The 18,156-nt window shown below is 35.4% G+C and overlaps 1 protein-coding gene across 1 annotated transcript in view; it reads right to left on the bottom strand.

Annotated features, from left to right (window-relative positions):
- The window catches only part of LOC148956589 (serine hydroxymethyltransferase, mitochondrial-like), a 110,927-nt gene that overhangs the window by 80,982 nt on the left and 11,789 nt on the right, over positions 1 to 18,156 (bottom strand). The window contains 3 exon segments of the mRNA XM_089086004.1: positions 10,773 to 10,931; positions 10,933 to 10,971; positions 15,651 to 15,730. Of these exon segments, the coding sequence (XP_088942130.1) occupies positions 10,773 to 10,931; positions 10,933 to 10,971; positions 15,651 to 15,730 (278 nt within the window).

The following is an 18,156-nucleotide window of genomic DNA, read 5'->3' on the forward strand; positions in this document are numbered from 1 at the left end:
TTACCTGCAGCAGTGCTTCTAGATATTAAGAAAGCGTTTGATAGCATGCACCACGAAATTTTAAAAAGAAAGCTGGATCATATTGGAATTCGTGGCCAAATCCTAGATTGGTTTAAGTCTTACCTGGAAAATCGTCGAATGTACACAGGAAATGAACATACAAATGATGTCGTAGTTAACTGCGAGGTGCCACAGGGCTCTAAATTGGGATCGGTATTGTTTCTTGTTCACGTAAATGATCTTCAGCAAGTACTGACTCCTGCAAGTCGTAGCCCTTATTGCTGCAAACTATGTTACCCACAAACGACGCCGGGGTCTATAGTAGAAGCGAGGACAAACTAACGGCATTTGCGGATGATTCACTTATGGCAAGCTCAGAATGGAACATCAAGTCTCTCAAAACGAAGCTACAAGACATTCTTGAAGAAACGTACCTGTGGATGGACGCACATCGTCTAGTCATCGACATTGACAAATCGAATGTTTTATTTTTTCACGTATAGATTCGCTGGCTCCTGATGTGATTGGTATTGAAAACTCTCGTGGACTTATCAAGAGACCAGAAAGGACACGTTCGATACCTAGGGGGTTTTAATCGACGAAAACCTCTCGTTCAGACGCCACATAGCAAGTGTCGAGACGAAGCTTTCAAGGAACCTTGTAATATTGAGAAAAACTTAGTCACCATTTCCCTAAAAAAAATACTGATCCTGATTTACAATGCAGTTATCAAGCCTCACATTCAATATTGTTCTACAGTCTGGCAATCTAATTTCAAGACACATTTACAGAGACTAAACTCAGTTCACAACAAAACACTTCAAATTTTAGACCCAACACCGAACAGACTGTCAATGGCATCACTTTACAGACTATCTTGCACCGTTTTTTGTTTTAAATATTTTTCAGGAACACTCCCATCACCATTTAAAGGCTTATTCACACTAGCATCACAAATCCATATTTTAGATACACGAACTTCATCAGACATTTATATACCCCCCCCCCCACCGACAGCTAGGTCGGAATTTTCTCCTAGAATTCTGTGTGCTAAAGAGTGGACTGCACTTCCGCAAGAGCTGAAGTCATATAGGCCTCTCCGCTACTTTAAAAAGAATGTGAAAAAATATCTAAAAGATTAAAATTTTATTTACTAGATTTATTTTATTATTATTATGTCTAGAATTTTTTGATATTATTATTATTTATTATATTTTAGTTTGATACTTCAAGGGGTGTGAGCGGAGGAGAAGTTGTGTTAAATTTGTTATTTGATGGCGGTTCGGGGTGGAAATTGGAGAGGACAGGAGACCACGCTGTATTTAGAGTGTGCAATTATTACGGGCCCAAACGTGCATCAATGAACAAGGAATTGAGTTAAGTGTATTTTTATATATTTTTTTTGAATTAAAACCCATATTGAACTTGAAAAAAAAACTTGAACTTGAACGTCTACGAGTGAATAAGGATACTACCAGCATCTGGACTACGAGAGTTATATGCAATTTTTTTTATTTTTAGTCTACAACACGGTAAAGATCTTTGCCGTTTGTACAGTTTAGTTAATTTGAGATCCAGGATCCACAAGTTAGACACTCGCTGTTCTGGAGAGCTCAATATTTTATTGATGGTTCTACCCGGTTGACGTTTTCTGTGATTCGAGGGAGAATTAGAAGTTGGCATAATCTAGAAAAGTGTTTTAAAAATAATAGTGATTTTTTTTTCAATAGAGAAATAAAAGAAAATCATTTTACTAAGTATAAATTTTAGTTCTTTTGTTTGTTTGTTTTTTTTTTTTTTTGGGGGGGGGGGGTTAAACAAATAACTGAGTAACTTATTGTGGCCTCTCGTGGTATGATCTTAATAGTATTGTTGAATTTTTTTTTTGTAAAATTTGAAGTGCAGATTAGGTCGTAGCATTGGTTTTATAATTTCTTTTTTTTTTTGTCCTATATTATTTTCTAATGTATTTTTGCTACCCCCCGGACAAGTTGTTTTTACTTCTCGAGGTGGCTGTTATTACTGTTTTTGTTTTTCTGGTTTAATATATATATATATAGCCCCATGTATGTATAATTTTATTTTCAGTATATTTTAATGATGATCACTTCGGAATGTCCTTAAACATTAATCTTCATAAATCAACATGCTCTTTCCCTTATTTTCACCCACCCAAAGAATCATACGCATGCGCATCTGTGACAAACTTTCTTTACCTTTTTTTAGTATAATTTCAAAAGGTTTTCATTTTAACCGATAGTAGATACCGTATAGTAGATACTCCAATAGTAAACACCGTATATTAGTATGCCTATTTTATATATATATATATATATATATATATATATATATATATATATATATATATATATATATATATATATATATATATATATATATATATATATATATATATATATATATATATATATATATATATATATATATATATATATATATATATATATATATATATATATATATATATATATATATATATATATATATATATATTAAACTGTATATATATCTAGATCGTACGCAATATTCTTTTTCGGGTGTGTGGGGTGGTAGAGTAGGATTGGATAAACTCAAAAAATTCACTTGCATAAGAAGTGCCCTAGCATTTGGAGAATTTTGAATTTCGAGAGGAGGGAGGGGGAGGGTGGGCCTAAAGGCCCTCCCCCTGCGTTCGTCCCTTATGTCTGTATAAGTATATACAGAGTATATGTCTCCATTACATTGACATCATATTAGTATATATAACATCCAAATTCAGAAAAGGTGATAAGCACACTGCTAACAAGAAGTTTTGGCCTCATTATATCTTTATGATCGATCAGTTTGCAATTTACTAAAGAAATTCCATGCTCTGTTTTCTCTTCACATGTGGAGGTCCTTAAGAGCGAAGATATTATCCCAAAAGCATAGTTAAAGATGATATCTAAATATCAGTTTTCAAATACTCTTTCTGGGGAAACAAGATACAAGGGGCTATATGAACCGGACTTTAAAGCTCTTAGAAATAAAGAAGAAAAAATAGTATTGAGCGTTGAAGTTTTCATGGAGGAAGAGACATCAATTTATCTAAGCCAAAACTCCTTTACTACTTTGATGAAAACTTGTTTGCTCAAATATATATAATTCTGACACACAACATAAATAGATACAAAATTTGACGATAATTCAGTCAGCCGGATAAATAGACTGCTTTAACATTCATGAAAATCAGACATTTTTTTCTTCAGCCAGGGCTATATTTCTTACTTTGATTTCTATGCTCAGCATGAACTAAATGGATATTATAATATTTACCGACATAAACACAGTCATTTGAGTAATTTACTTTATTCAACTCAGTAAGCTTATTTAATCTTCCCAGCCCGTGTTCTATATTTTTTTTTACCATTCACTGTGTAAAATCTATTCCATTAGCTTTGGTACAAACTAATTGCGTAGTCTATTATTATTATTCATTGAAAAGCCCGTTATACAGTAACACAGCAAATACGGAGGCAAAGAGAAACAATAAAATAAAAATAAAACTTAATATCAAATAATTATACACTGCTCTAACATAAACAAAAATTAATAACAACATCATAAATACGTTCTCTACGGTTCTAGGTGTTTACCCCCCCCCCCGGGAAATCCCCCCCGGGGAAAATAAGGTTTTCCAAATTTGAGATTTTTACTCGAGAGTTATTTTTTTTATATTTCCGTAGGGGGAATGAAGATTGGTACTTGTATATTATTCGCCACTCATTCAAGTTTACGCTGTGTAAAATTCGAGTTTTTTTCGTTAGTTTCTTCGTTACTTTAGAAATAAATTTGGGCTATAGATTTGCACATTAGGGGGGGGAGGTAAAGTATAGCCGGTCTGCATGTAAAATGTCTGAACCACAGAGGACCAAGAGTCACAGATGGGACGGGGATGTTTCACGCCATTTGAAAAGGAGGAAATTACACTGTCCAGTGTTAGATTTAAGACCGATGTTTAGTTATTCATCATGCTGGTTTTTAAAAATTTCAGAGAGTCGTTGAGTAGTTCGGCTGATATCAAGAATACCATCAGCATAAGAGACAAAAGAAGCATTGATACCATTGGAAATGCAGGATGGTGGACATGTTCTCGAAGGAATCAACGACATAATTGTTAAATAGAAAGGGAGAAGAAATTGCACCATGGCGGGCTTCTATTCAAGCAGGGATTCTTCTAGCTCGGGAAATCAGCTCCTTAGATTTTGAAAGAGAGATCTTAAGACGGATTTGAAGGCGAAAATACATATCACGAAAAGCCTCAATGGTATAGCATTTACAAGCCTTTTAGCAGTAAGAAGGAGCCTTGCCACATGGATAAGGGAGTCGAAAGCTCGACTGACATCAAGCCCTTTAAGAAACAGGGAAAATACCTGAAGCATCAGATTCAATGAGCAAGTTGGCAACAACAGAAAGGTCCTCGGGCCAACCGAATTCCATGCTGAACGCTAAACTGATGAGGAGGAGCAGCACACTTAGTCTCAAGCTCATCTATAACGACTAATTCCTATAGTTTGTACATAGTCGTTGAAACGGTAATAGGCAGAAAAAAAGTGCCTTGAGCAGTAATTTTACCCTTCTTGGGAATACGTGTAACATCACCAATACAGAATGACGAAGGTACAATATCTAGGGTAAGGATCATCAGTGAGAGCAATGTGAGGTGCTATACAAGGGATGGGCCATCATGTTTAATATGCAAACCACAAACCCCATTAATACTGGACGACAACTTTGACTTCAGCCTCTTAACTGCTGATTCAACTACAGATGCCATAACCACAATATCGTCATATGGACACTCTGCCCTATTTAATAACTCTATAAGATCATACTCAAATTATGACTCAAGCAAGGGATCTGGTGAAGAGAAATCAGCTGCATAATAATTATACCATTAAGAATCAGGTATATCAGAAGCAGAAACTAAGGGGAAACTATGCTTTACTAAATTCTTTTAATTTTTGTTTTGGTCATTTTATGTACGACACAATTTTTTTGTCTATTATTAACAGTTTCTAAGATTAGTTTGATGTCAGGTTCTTTGTATTTTTTTTCTTCTCTTTTTCAACTGATATAACAAGAGGATTGGCTCAACTAGAGCTTGTACTAGACTTTTAGAAATAAGTATTATCCTAGCGTTCTCAGAGACAATGTATTCCAGTTACAATATTATTTCAGAAAACCTATAGCTATTCCATTTTGTTGGCTAGGAGCCTAACTTTGGAATGGAACCTCCTCGAGAATAAATATGTGTGACATATCACCTAATTCTACTAAACAATCTTTTACTGGTCAAAAATTCCTTTGGACTTAGGCGACCGGAGAAAAGCGGTAAACGTCCTTACGGACTGAATAGATGGACAGTCAACGGTAAGCGGACGGTGGAGCAGGGGGATATACTAGCTTTAATGTCACTGTTATTCGATTTTTTAGACAAGAATCCTTCTTCGTAGCCAGGATGTGAAGATCCATTACAGAAGTAGAGCTATAACAAAAGTAAAGGATTCAAATTTAGTTGTTTAATTCAATTTGCTTATATACTGCAAAAGTTACTCTTCTGTACACCCGAGTCACTTTAATGCTAAATGGTTTTTTCTATAGACTCAGTTTACATTCCTCAGATTCCCATGCAAAAAAAGCTAAACTGAGTTTCAATTTCCGAGACAAAAAAGATAGGATTAGTTTTCCTTTCAGAATACTATGTCTTCAGGTTTATACCTTCAAGTCCCCTTTTCACTTGGAAATGTTCTGTGGTTTCCTGAGAAGTAAAATTAAGAATTTGCCCTACAATCTTGTCTTGAATTTATAGACTCCGTTTGGCGGTAGAACGAGACGATTTCTTGGAACGCAAGCGACATTTTCAGAGAGCGTAGATCGAGGGAAACAACCATCAAAGTAAAATGTGCCTATCAAAAATTGTTATTTCGATGTTAGTTTTTATCTATGAGGTAGAAAAAAAACTTTTGCACATGACATGAAATTTGAAGTAGCTTCAATAGCAACTTGGTTCAATTGCGATGTTGCTGCATTTAAATTGATTTCCCACAAATCAAATGCGTTAGTAAAGGTAATGGTATTAATAAACAGTAGATCCAAAATATTCTATCCCATGACGACACAATGAAAATAACTGACTTAAACGTCTCTTGCAGCTATTGCAGATAATGAATATGGTAAAAGCTCCAGAGAAACAGATTGTTTACCTGCAAAGCTTTTCCCTCAGAAACTTGTTGCTCTTTTAACTGGCTCTAAATTCCACACAGGAACCAATCAGATTTTAAAAAGGTGAGCTATTGGCTTTCCCTTTTGGTATACGATTCAGTATTAATGAATACCTCCTTTATTTTTACCTTGTCTATCCATATATTCTGCATTGTAGTATTTCATTTGAATTGCCAAGGACTGTATTCCTCATTTTCTGATCTAGAGTCGACATGTCGGGAGCTTAGACCAGATTGTACAGGCCTATGTGAAACATTTATTACATAACAAACCGAAAGCCTTTTGGATATTCCAGGTTACACTAGCCATTTTCTCCACAAAAAAAAAACAGATGAAAAGGGGTGGTATAGCAATTTATATCCGCGACACACACACGCTTCAAATTAGGCAAGACCTTACACGAAGTATTGAAGGAATTTTCGAGTCGTTGTTCCAAGAAGTATGGCTGTCCCCAAATAAAAAAGTTATTGTGGGTAAAATTTATCGTTCTCCGTCAGGGTCAACGTTTCAGTTTATGGAACATATGGCTCAAGTTATGGAGCTAGCAGAGTGTCAAAAAAATGAGCTTATTCTCATGGGAGATTTTAATATTAACCTCAGTATTCCGCTAACGGCCGAAGCAACATATTTGCTAAATAATATGGCAGGTTCAGGCCTATATCCTGCTGTTACGATTCCGACACAGGTTACTGAGAGTACGCATTCACTTATCGACAACAAATTCAGCTCCTTGCTCCCAGAGTCGGTGGCAGTCCTCGTCAGCGACACATCAGACCACTTTCCCATTCATACAACACTCGCCCTTTCAGAACCAGATAAGATAAGGTCACGGATCAACCCTATGTTACCGATTATATGTTTAACAGAGGAAAACTTGAAGAATTTAAAACAGGAACTAGAGCAATCAAACAGGGATAACGTAATGGAGGTTCAAGATGTAAACGAAGCATTTGGGTCATTTCACTCGACGTTCTTGGATGTATACAGTAGATGTTGCGTGAGAGACCCGAGAACTAATAAACGACAAAAAGACCAGCCAATTAGCCCCTGGATGACGGATGGTCTTCTGGCCTGTGTGAATAAGAAAAACCACCTTTGGGGAGAGTATAGACGATTTCCGAGCTTAGAGCGGCTAGAGGAGTATGAGCAATATAGGAAAGTCCTTCGGACTGTGTTACGAAGAGAGAAGCGTGGTTACCTGCAGCAAAAGCTGACGGAAAGCGGGAAGGATGGTCGAAAAGTTTGGCAAATTATAAAATCGGTACTACGGCCAACCACTAAGTCTTCCACATTACCAGCGAAATTGGTCGTGAATGATGAAGAAATTACCAAACCTACACAGGTTGCCGCATCGCTGAGTACATTTTTCGCAAATATCGGCGATACCACAGCAAATTCCGTCGAGATACCATCTAAATCATACAAAGAATACCTTGGCCCGAAGTGTATGAAATCAATGGCAGTGAGTCCTGTAACACCAGGTGAACTCGAATTACTCGTAAAAAATTTGAAGGGCTCTTCTGCTTCAGGTTTGGACCTGGTCCACACAAAGGCACTGAAAGCAGTAGTGACGACCATTGCTGAGCCGCTAACTTACTTTGTAAATCTTTCATTAGATAAAGGGGTCTTTCCTGAAATGTTAAAAAAGGCAAAGATAATACCTCTACACAAAGGTGGAAGTCATACAGAGACAGAAAATTATAGACCAATCTCAATCTTATCAGTTTTCTCGAAAGTCTTTGAAACGCCAATGAAAAACCAGCTTTACCAATATTTAGAGGCCAAAGGCTTTTTTAACAGCCGCCAAATCGGGTTTAGGGCTGGCCATTCAACCGAAGACGCCCTTACTTCACTAAGTTTATTCGTAAACAGAATTCTAGATTCGGGTGCTTTACCTGCAGCAGTGCTTCTAGATATTAAGAAAGTGTTTGATAGCATGCACCACGAAATTTTAAAAAGAAAGCTGGATCATATTGGAATTCGTGGCCAAATCCTAGATTGGTTTAAGTCTTACCTGGAAAATCGTCGAATGTACACAGGAAATGAACATACAAATGATGTCGTAGTTAACTGCGAGGTGCCACAGGGCTCTAAATTGGGATCGGTATTGTTTCTTGTTCACGTAAATGATCTTCAGCAAGTACTGACTCCTGCAAGTCGTAGCCCTTATTGCTGCAAACTATGTCACCCACAAACGACGCCGGGGTCTATAGTAGAAGCGAGGACAAACTAACGGCATTTGCGGATGATTCACTCATGGCAAGCTCAGAGTGGAACATCAAGTCTCTCAAAACGAAGCTACAAGACATTCTTGAAGAAACGTACCTGTGGATGGACGCAAATCGTCTAGTCATCAACATTGACAAATCGAGTGTTTTATTTTTTTCACGTATAGATTCGCTGGCTCCTGATGTGATTGGTATTGAAAACTCTCGTGGACTTATCAAGAGACCAGAAAGGACACGTTCGATACCTAGGGGTTTTAATCGACGAAAACCTCTCGTTCAGACGCCACATAGCAAGTGTCGAGACGAAGCTTTCAAGAAACCTTGTAATCTTGAGAAAAGTCAGTCAACATTTGCCTAAAAAAATACTGATTCTGATTTAAAATGCGCTTATCAAGTCTCACATTCAATATTACTCAAGAGTTTAGCGATCCGCTTTAAAGATAAGTTTAGATAGACATGACCCACTACATACCAAAACTCTTCAAATTTTAGATCCAATCCCAAATATATTGTCAATGGTATCCCTTTACAGACTATCTTGCATCATTTTTTGTTTTAAATATTTTTCAGGAACACTCCCATCACCATTTAAAGGCTTATTCACACTAGCATCACAAATCCATAGTTTAGATACACGATCTTCATCAGACATTTATATACCCCCCCCCCCACCGACAGCTAGGGCGGAATTTTCTCCTAGAATTCTGTGTGCTAAAGAGTGGAATGCACTTCCGCAAGAGCTGAAGTCATATAGGCCTCTCCGCTCCTATAAAAAGAATGTGAAAAAATATCTAAAAGATTAAAATTTTATTTACTAGATTTATTTTATTATTATTATGTCTAGAATTTTTTGATATTATTATTATTTATTATATTTTAGTTTGATACTTCAAGGGGTGTGAGCGGAGGAGAAGTTGTGTTAAATTTGTTATTTGATGGCGGTTCGGGGTGAAAATTGGAGAGGACAGGAGGCCACGCTGTAATTAGAGTGTGCAATTATTACGGGCCCAAACGTGCATCAATGCACAAGGAATTGAGTTAAGTGTATTTTTATATATTTTTTTTGAATTAAAACCCATATTGAACTTGAAAAAAAAACTTGAACTTTAACGTCTACGAGTGAATAAGGATACTACCAGCCTCTGGACTACGAGAGTTATATACACTTTTTTTTTATTTCTAGGCTACATCATGGTACAAATCTTTCATGTTTTGACAGTTTAGTTAATTTGAGATCCATGATCCAGAAGTATGACACTCGATCTTCTGGAGAGATTAATATTCCATTGATGGTTCGACCCGGTCGACGTTTTCTGTGCTTCGTAGGGGGATTAGAAGTTGGAATCATGTAGATCAGTGTTTTAAAAATAATAGTGATTTTTTTTTAAAGAGAGAAATGAAAGAAAATCATTTTACTAAGTATACATTTTAGTTCTTTTGTTTTTTTTTTTTTTTTTTTTTGGGGGGGGGGGTTAAAAAAAAAACTGAGTAACTTATTGTGGCTTCTCGTGGTATGATCTTAATAGTATTGTTGAATTTGTTTGTTGTAAAATTTGAAGTGCAGATTAGGTCGTAGCATTGGTTTTATAATTTCTTTTTTTTTGTCCTATATTATTTTCTAATGTATTTTTGCTACCCCTCGGACAAGTTTTTTTTACTTCTCGAGGTGGCTGTTATTACTGTTTTTGTTTTTCTGGTTTAATATATATATATATATATATATATATATATATATATATATATATATATATATATATATATATATATATATATATATATATATATATATATATATATATATATATATATATATATATATATATATATATATATATATATATATATATATATATATATATATATCTAAAATGTAATTGGCTTACGAAAAAACGTTACAGAGGTAAAGCAATAAAGTAATGCACATAATTAGAAGTAAACGGATAAAGCACTTCTGACTTTGAGCTGTGGTGGAAAACATAGCATCTGGGAATCCATGGTTAAAAATAAAAAAAAGCACGTTAAGTAAAAGAAAAGTCTAGTGTATAAGATTAGTCATTTTAGCAGCAAATTCATCTTATAATAGACTTAAATATAAAATTATCGATAGAACTATTTTGGGTGTGGTTCTTAGTTTCTCGAGCCGCACTCATTTCAAATTGTCACGCTATAGAAAAGACGGTTAAGTAACTTTTGAGAAATCAGGGCAATATACTGGAAAGAATATAAATTTGCATCTTGGAGGAATTTATGTTCCAGGCAAGGCCTACCTCTAATACTTACTGTCCTCCGTCGGGTAAATCCAGTCCCATTATCCTATCATGTGGCGCTAGAACAGCAGTATATACTGCAAAATTGGCTGGACTTCCAGAATAGGGTTGAACATTCACTCCCCATAATTCCTTGTCTAAACGAAATGCTTCCAACGCTCGTTTCTGACAGAAGCTCAATTTTGTCAATGACTTCTGTTCCTCCATAATACCTAAGGAAGAAAAGAGAAAAATTATTAATTTGATTTTCAGAAATCTTAAACAATGGAAGACATCAAAATTTATCTACATAGGGTGCGACAGGACTGGGGTATCCCTTCGGACATATTATTAAGGACTTCTATTACTCCACCATAGCTCAAACATAATACACTAGAAGTTATTAATATGATTTTTGGTAGTATTTATGTAATTCACTGGATCAAACATGCCAAACGGCATACATAGAGGGTGGAAAGGCATATGAGGGATCCCCGAGATATTTTTTATGTCCTTATTCCTCTTTAATATGTAATCTAAGTAAATAAAAACAACACCAAAAAAGAAAAACTTTTAATTTGATTTTCGACAGTTTTTATGCATGGTAACGAATTGTAAACATCAACACTTGCACACAGAGTACCATTAGGAAAAACAGATCTTCCACCAGGTATTTGCCGTACCGGTTTTAGGCCTCATAAACTGAGAGGGGAGCAAGGCATACAAAAATTACAATTGCGACAATTTTTTAGTCAATTAAGTAAGTAGAGTAAGTAGTACGTATGCCGGCTCTAGACCCTTAAGCTCCACACCGGCAGCGCTGATCTCCGTTTCGTGACCCTTCAGCCAGTAAGTGCAATTGGTGGGTCAGATATCAGAAAAACTACAGGGGGGCAGCTGCACCCTTCTGAACAGGCGTAGAACCGCCTCTGGGCATTTTTTGATATATTTCAGAAAAAAATTCCAATGGAAAAAAACCTGAACATTGGGCATAACTATTTTTTTTATATATTTTATATCTAAATTTTGTTACTTAACAATGCTTGTATAAGTTTATTACACAATGCTTGTGTATATACTATGTTTTTATTTTGACAAATGCCAAGAGTCAATATCCCCATAAGCGTCTGCGTCAATCTGTCTATACCTGCATTAAAGGAAAAGAACCATTAACATAGTGATTTTTAAAATGGCAAACTTTTAAAAGAGTAAAAAGGTTCTCAAATTCAAGAAGGGATCTCCTACTATGGCTATGACAATCATTATATTTTGATTTCCTTATCTTTAACAAGTTCTGAAGTTTAATCACATTCATATTTCCTATTATCTACTTCAATTATATTTTTGCATTTCCTTGCGAAGCTGTTAACCCAGAATTTTTTAGTTCAGAAAAATAAATGTCTTGTTTGCCCTGTTAAATAATTATCCTAAAAGTAAGAAATTTTTTCGCTTTGAAATTTTTTTTTTGCATTTTTCAAAAAAGTTCTTATAGATAAAAACTTTACACAGATATTCGCCATCACCAAGACTTTAAAGCGAGGGCAATGGCCCATAAATACAGCTGAAAGGAAAACCTTTGCTATATTCGTAGTCTTAAAATTCATATGCACAAAAGACAAACATAAATATCTCCTAAATCTCAAAGCTTAGCTAATTTGCCTATCAAATCATTTTGGTCAAAATCCAGAATTTCTTTTGTTCTACTGGGAAAACTTTCAAATTAGATTCTGATGAAACAACTTTCTGTTGTCATAATTCTTTTCCCTAAGAGCAAAATCTTGTCTACTTGGAACAAAAAGGGCAATCATTCCTTAATAGGAAGAATAATTCAACATACGAAGCAAGAAAATAAGATAAAATTGAACCAAAAAAAACTAATAGAGTAAATTTTAATGTTTATTTTTCTATTTGAATTAGATAATTTATGATAAACTAACTGAGTCACAATAATTGATGTATATTCCTGACTAAAACATGATGAAACAATTGCCTCCGTCCCATTTTAACTCTAGCTCTAGCATTTCAAAGGCCTTAAATTAATTCAAAATTCTTGTTATCACCACGTCTATCAGAAGGAGTATTTAAATTTAAGCTAAATTGAATACAATAGGAATAAATAATAGTAGAGGAAAGGCCTTAGATTCGTACCAGCTTTTGGTGGGGTTTGCAACTCCCTGCTAATTGATGACAAGGCATACGACGGCAAGGGATAGCCCGAAATCGAGCCGCTTTGACATTTTATCTTGTATCTATGTGCGTCACACGAAGATTGCCATTTTATCTTAGCCCTAACACAGAGACAATTTTTATGTAATTGGTTTTGAGGGAAAAATTATAACAGACCACTATAGAGGCAGTGGTGGTTCTGGCCTCTCTTACACCCAGGGCGAAATCTTGATTAGCACACCCCCCCCCTCTCTTGTCTCCCAAAAATGTTCAGGCCAAATTTTAACAAAATTTTCATTTTTTAACGAAATTTTTCATTTATCTAATTCTTGATTTTTCTTACTTTATATGGGAAAAGATATGGTAAAAACGAAAATTTCGGATACAATTTGCTTATACTTACTGGCAACCGCGCCCTCTACCCTATTTTAATACTAATGCAATTTCAAAAGTTGCAAAATGATTATAAATACTAAATTATTGATTTAAAATTTTGCGCCCCTAAAATTTCTATGCCCAGGGCAAGTGTGCCATCCGTCTCCACCCTAAAACCGCCTCTGCATAGAGACAATTAAAAACCTTTTCCCATCACAGGAGTAAGTATTTATCTCTCCCTTCTGGAGTTAGCACAAAGTGTCACCTTCACAACACAGGCTAGTTTCTCCCTGAATATCGAATTGGCTTAATTAACCTATATGTTTATAATGTGTGGTAAATTGAGAATAAAAGATCTAAAGCCGAAAGGAAGATGAAAAGCGACCAAGAAATAAACAACGTAAATTGGAACTCTTTTTTTTTACAAAAAAAAGGTCAGGCAAAAAAGGGGTCTTCAAAAAGTCTGAGCCCCCCCCCCCCCCACTGAAAAACTCCTGGATCCACCATGCATTTCAAAATTCCTATTAAGGACAAGTACACTAGAATTTATACGGGGAGGGAAGGTAGAGTGAGGTGAGAAAAGGAGGGCAAAGTGTCACTGACTTGAAAATTGTAAGAAATGGTGGATAATCATGAAAACTATGATATTCCAGATAATGCAAGAGACCACTACCTATGAACTTGTTTTCTAGGACACGGAATAAATTTTATTCATTATTACACTTTAATCTAACCCAGTTGGATTTACAAAATAACGCTTGAAATTTCTAGAATAAACCGGCAAGAGATTCAGAAAACAAAAACAGCAATTTAATAAAACAACTCGACAAACCACTTTGTTGATTTTCTTCTTAAATATTTTTACGCGTTTTATATCCATTTATTTACTTTTTATCAGTACATCAACCTTAAATTTCTAAGAAACATCTCAGCAGGATATTTGCCGGGATATTTATTTTTGTCAATTTTGCGAACTAATACTGGAATGGTGAAATGCGATATTCACAAAAGCACAAGACTTGGAGAGCTCATAAGAAGTTTTCTGGAGCTATTCAGATCTATTTAAAAGAGTTCTGAAGATATACCAACCTGACCAATCAATCTTTGAGTCCTCGTGAATCATGCGGAAGGGTTTTAATGTATATAGCTCCACCATTATTTGCTGTGTGAATAACAATGAAATATATCTCTTTACACTCTGGCTAAGGTTTTTTAAAGTAAAGGGAAGAGGAGGGGCTTAGGTTCCCTACTGCCACCCTGATTGGTACGAAGGACCCGGGAAAGCTGAAGTATGACCTAGAAATGCAGTATTTTGTTATTCTACCATGAAGCCTCCTTTCTAGAAAAAATTATTGACCCTCTAAAGGATCGGGTGAATTTGCATCTATCTGCAGTAATTTACACAGGAGAGGGGACCTACTTCCTCCTCTCCATAGCCTCCATGATTTGTATATTTGTTGCTGTGTTTTGACACTCCTCCCTCACAAAATGTTGATCTTTTTAATTCAAACGAGTGATGCCATACTTTCCGTGGCGCTACTAATTACTTGTTATTACTAATTACGGGTTCTGATTCAAAGGAAGAAAGAGGTTTAGTCAAAATAATAGAATACCAATAAAGAAAATCATCTAAGCTCCACCCACGGGAAAACTATGGATATTTTATGGTTCTCCGCAGTGCTTTCGTGATTAGAGCCAAAAATGATAAATTCTTTCCTAATTCCAAATTAGAGCCATTTGGAGCACCAAAGGACATTTTCTCTCCAGTTTCCTATTTTATTTATGCACCAAGAAGAAAAAAGTTCCATAACCGAATTTGCCACTAAAAAGTATAGGAACCTGTTTTGGGGTTCCGCTTTTCAAGATAAATAAAAGAGAGGTTCCGTAATCGGGTATGGGCACAGTAGACAGAATATACCAGTAAGCTTATCGCGGATCATTTCTGGTCTTCGTTCTCGGTGCGAACAAAAAGCTCCTCCCACTTATTTCTGCATTAGCGGGATGGATGTTTCCGATTGTTTCCAACAAAGTGCATTATTCGTAATAGCGGGTTTCCACTTGTTTCCGATTCGATCACAGTCTGACTTGTCTACCCATGAAAAGATCTGACTTCGCTTATGTTTATATCTGCAAAAACGTTCTCCGGAGCACTTGCACGTTCTCCGGGTTTTTATAATGGGTGAGATAGAGAATGATCATACTGGATAATTCTATAAACTGTGGTTATGGGGAAGCCGGCTATGTGACATATAACTAGATCAGGATTAATTCAGGTATTTATTACGATGCCATTTCACAGGTGTTGACATTTCCTTTGTCAAATTTTTTGGGGGGCACCAAAACACCACTAAAAATTATCAGAAGGGGGTACCTTTGTCCTGGATATCCTTCTGAGTATTTATTGTTGAGGCAAGATCCTAAGGCTTCGAGAGCGGCTCTACTGCAGAAATTCTGGAACAATAAAGTTCTTTAGGAGCAAGAACAATCAAACATGATCTGTATACATGCCACAGTTACAAACTTGTACATAAATAATATATAAAAATATCGAAACCAGACTTATTTAAATAAATCAAAATATAAAGCTTATTTCAATGTCAAACAGGAAGGTAACATCATTCGATGAATCATACAACAATTGACACCTTTGTGTGCATACCTTCTAACTTTAGGAATAAGGGTTGGGGACTTTTCCCTATAAGATTAGTCTCGTCACTCCCCTAAATTTACAAACAGTAGTCTATGATGCAACTGAAGATTGGAATAACGTATGTACAGACATATACTAGCCTAAGGAATGATTTTGAACAAGGAGCACAGTTAATAAAAGAGAAAAGGAAATATGAAAAACAGGACAATAATAACCAGCTTTTCTCATTACAGTTTAAATTCTCAAGACCTCCTTCCATCATTTCACCACACTTCTATAACAATTCCCCTTTTTATAATATCCCTGCTCGCCCACCCTTTCATACATCCACCTCAGTGCTGTATTCTTGGCATTCGCTTTTTCCCCGATACGTTAGCACTCCCTCCCCTCGCGTTATCTCACTCCAATTCTTCCGTTTCTTTTTTCGGGGGAAGGGAAAGATTTCAGTCCTTTCATTTTCTCCTTCTCATCTCATGTCATCATAATTTTGTCAGATTTCCCTCTAAGGATAATTTCTATTCGAAAGCACTAACTTGTTTAAAAAGAGTTGAAAAGAAAGCCATCCCGTTATCAATGAGGTACAAGTACTAACAACATATAGTAAGGGTATAACAATGAATTCTAGTAAGGTTATTACTTCCTTTCCTTTCAATGAATGACACATCTTGAAGCTTGAATTGTATTGCCCTTTCTTAGTCTTGATACGTGGAACGGTTCCATTTCAATCGCCTCTCTCAATTTTTTGAGAAGAAAACAGTGTTCTACATGTAAAAAGCTATAACAACGACAATATTGCTGTCATTTATCTGTCGACCAATATTGAAAAAACGATTGTTCCTTTGTATTTTTGCTACAATTTTTCTTTTAAAATGTAGATGCAGTAAAGACAGATGTAGGAATTCCCAGAAAAATACAACAAAACGTAACTTTTGAACTATTTCGAGCATACACGGCTAAACAATTTAGGAAGCATAAATAGAGCTAAAGAAGAACAAAATCAATGAAGTCAGTAAAGGAAAAGAAGAAGAATAATAGAAGTTGATATAAGTATGTTATAATTTGACGGAATTAAGCGAAATGTTGATTAATATGAAAGATAGTTGATTATATAAGAGTTTTTTACGACCGTGATTATCAGCTTGAACAATAAACTATATTTATATCACCAAATTGTTTTATAATCTCATCATTTTCTACTCAAGAATCAAGCATACTTTCAAACCTGTACACAGGATGAGTAAGAGGTCTCCCCACTCTAAAAAATATTATTTGAAACGCATTGAAAAAAAAAATCAGAATTTGGGCAAAAAACCACCCTTTTTAAGGCATTAGCCCCCTCCCCCTCATGGAACAATATTCTCTTGATCCTCCTTACAAGTCATTGTGCGCAAGGCTTACTGGCCTTGGTAGTCAGTATACAATTTGATATCGCTTCAGTAGTTAGGATAAGTTCTCTTTTCTTCTGATTTTGTCTTTCTTTTCTCCGCATTTTTTTTTTACATGATGCTACGTAAATGTTACCGTGAATGTCCGAAATCTGGTTAATGTCGACCGTCACCGGTGAATGTCCGAAATTCCTTTTTCTCTGCATGGATTCAATTAGCTTTGCGAATCAGCTTTTTCAGTCTTATGCAAGGTATGATGGTAAAAGTCAAAGTTAGGTTAGATTTTGTTAGTTTAGGTTGTATTTAGCTATAAATATAAGAAATGGGTTAAAAACATAACCTAAGTTAACCAAACCAAACCCAACCTATCATCATCAAACCTTGCATTAAACTGAAAAAGCTGACTAGCAACGCTGACTAAATCCAAGTAGAAAAAAAAATGTATTTCGAACATTCACCAATTACTAAAATTCACGATAACATACATACTATTACCATACTTGGAACAGTGCAAAAAAAAAAAAATCCTTAAAACCAGCTCTCTCAGTCGGGCAAAACGGAACAGCATATGACAGTATATTCCCCTTTCTCTTTGATGTCTGTTAGGGCATTTTAGTTCCTTTTCTTGTTTGTATCTGATGCTCTTATATGGACGGCGTAAAACACACACAGCTGCAGAAGCGTAAAAGAACTGAACACGTAATTAAAAAAAGTATAAAAAAATGTTCTTTCGGTTATATACAGTTTAAAAGCGAAGCTTTAATAAAATGACTAACATAAATTATTTTGAAAAAAAATTCAGGATCGTCAAAAGCAAGCATGAAAATTTGAAGTTCATAGTG

This window comes from Artemia sp. Qi Xiang Cuo, chromosome 1 (genome assembly GCF_049724085.1).
Source record: "Artemia sp. Qi Xiang Cuo chromosome 1, ASM4972408v1, whole genome shotgun sequence".
Taxonomy (NCBI): Eukaryota; Metazoa; Arthropoda; class Branchiopoda; order Anostraca; family Artemiidae; genus Artemia; species Artemia sp. Qi Xiang Cuo.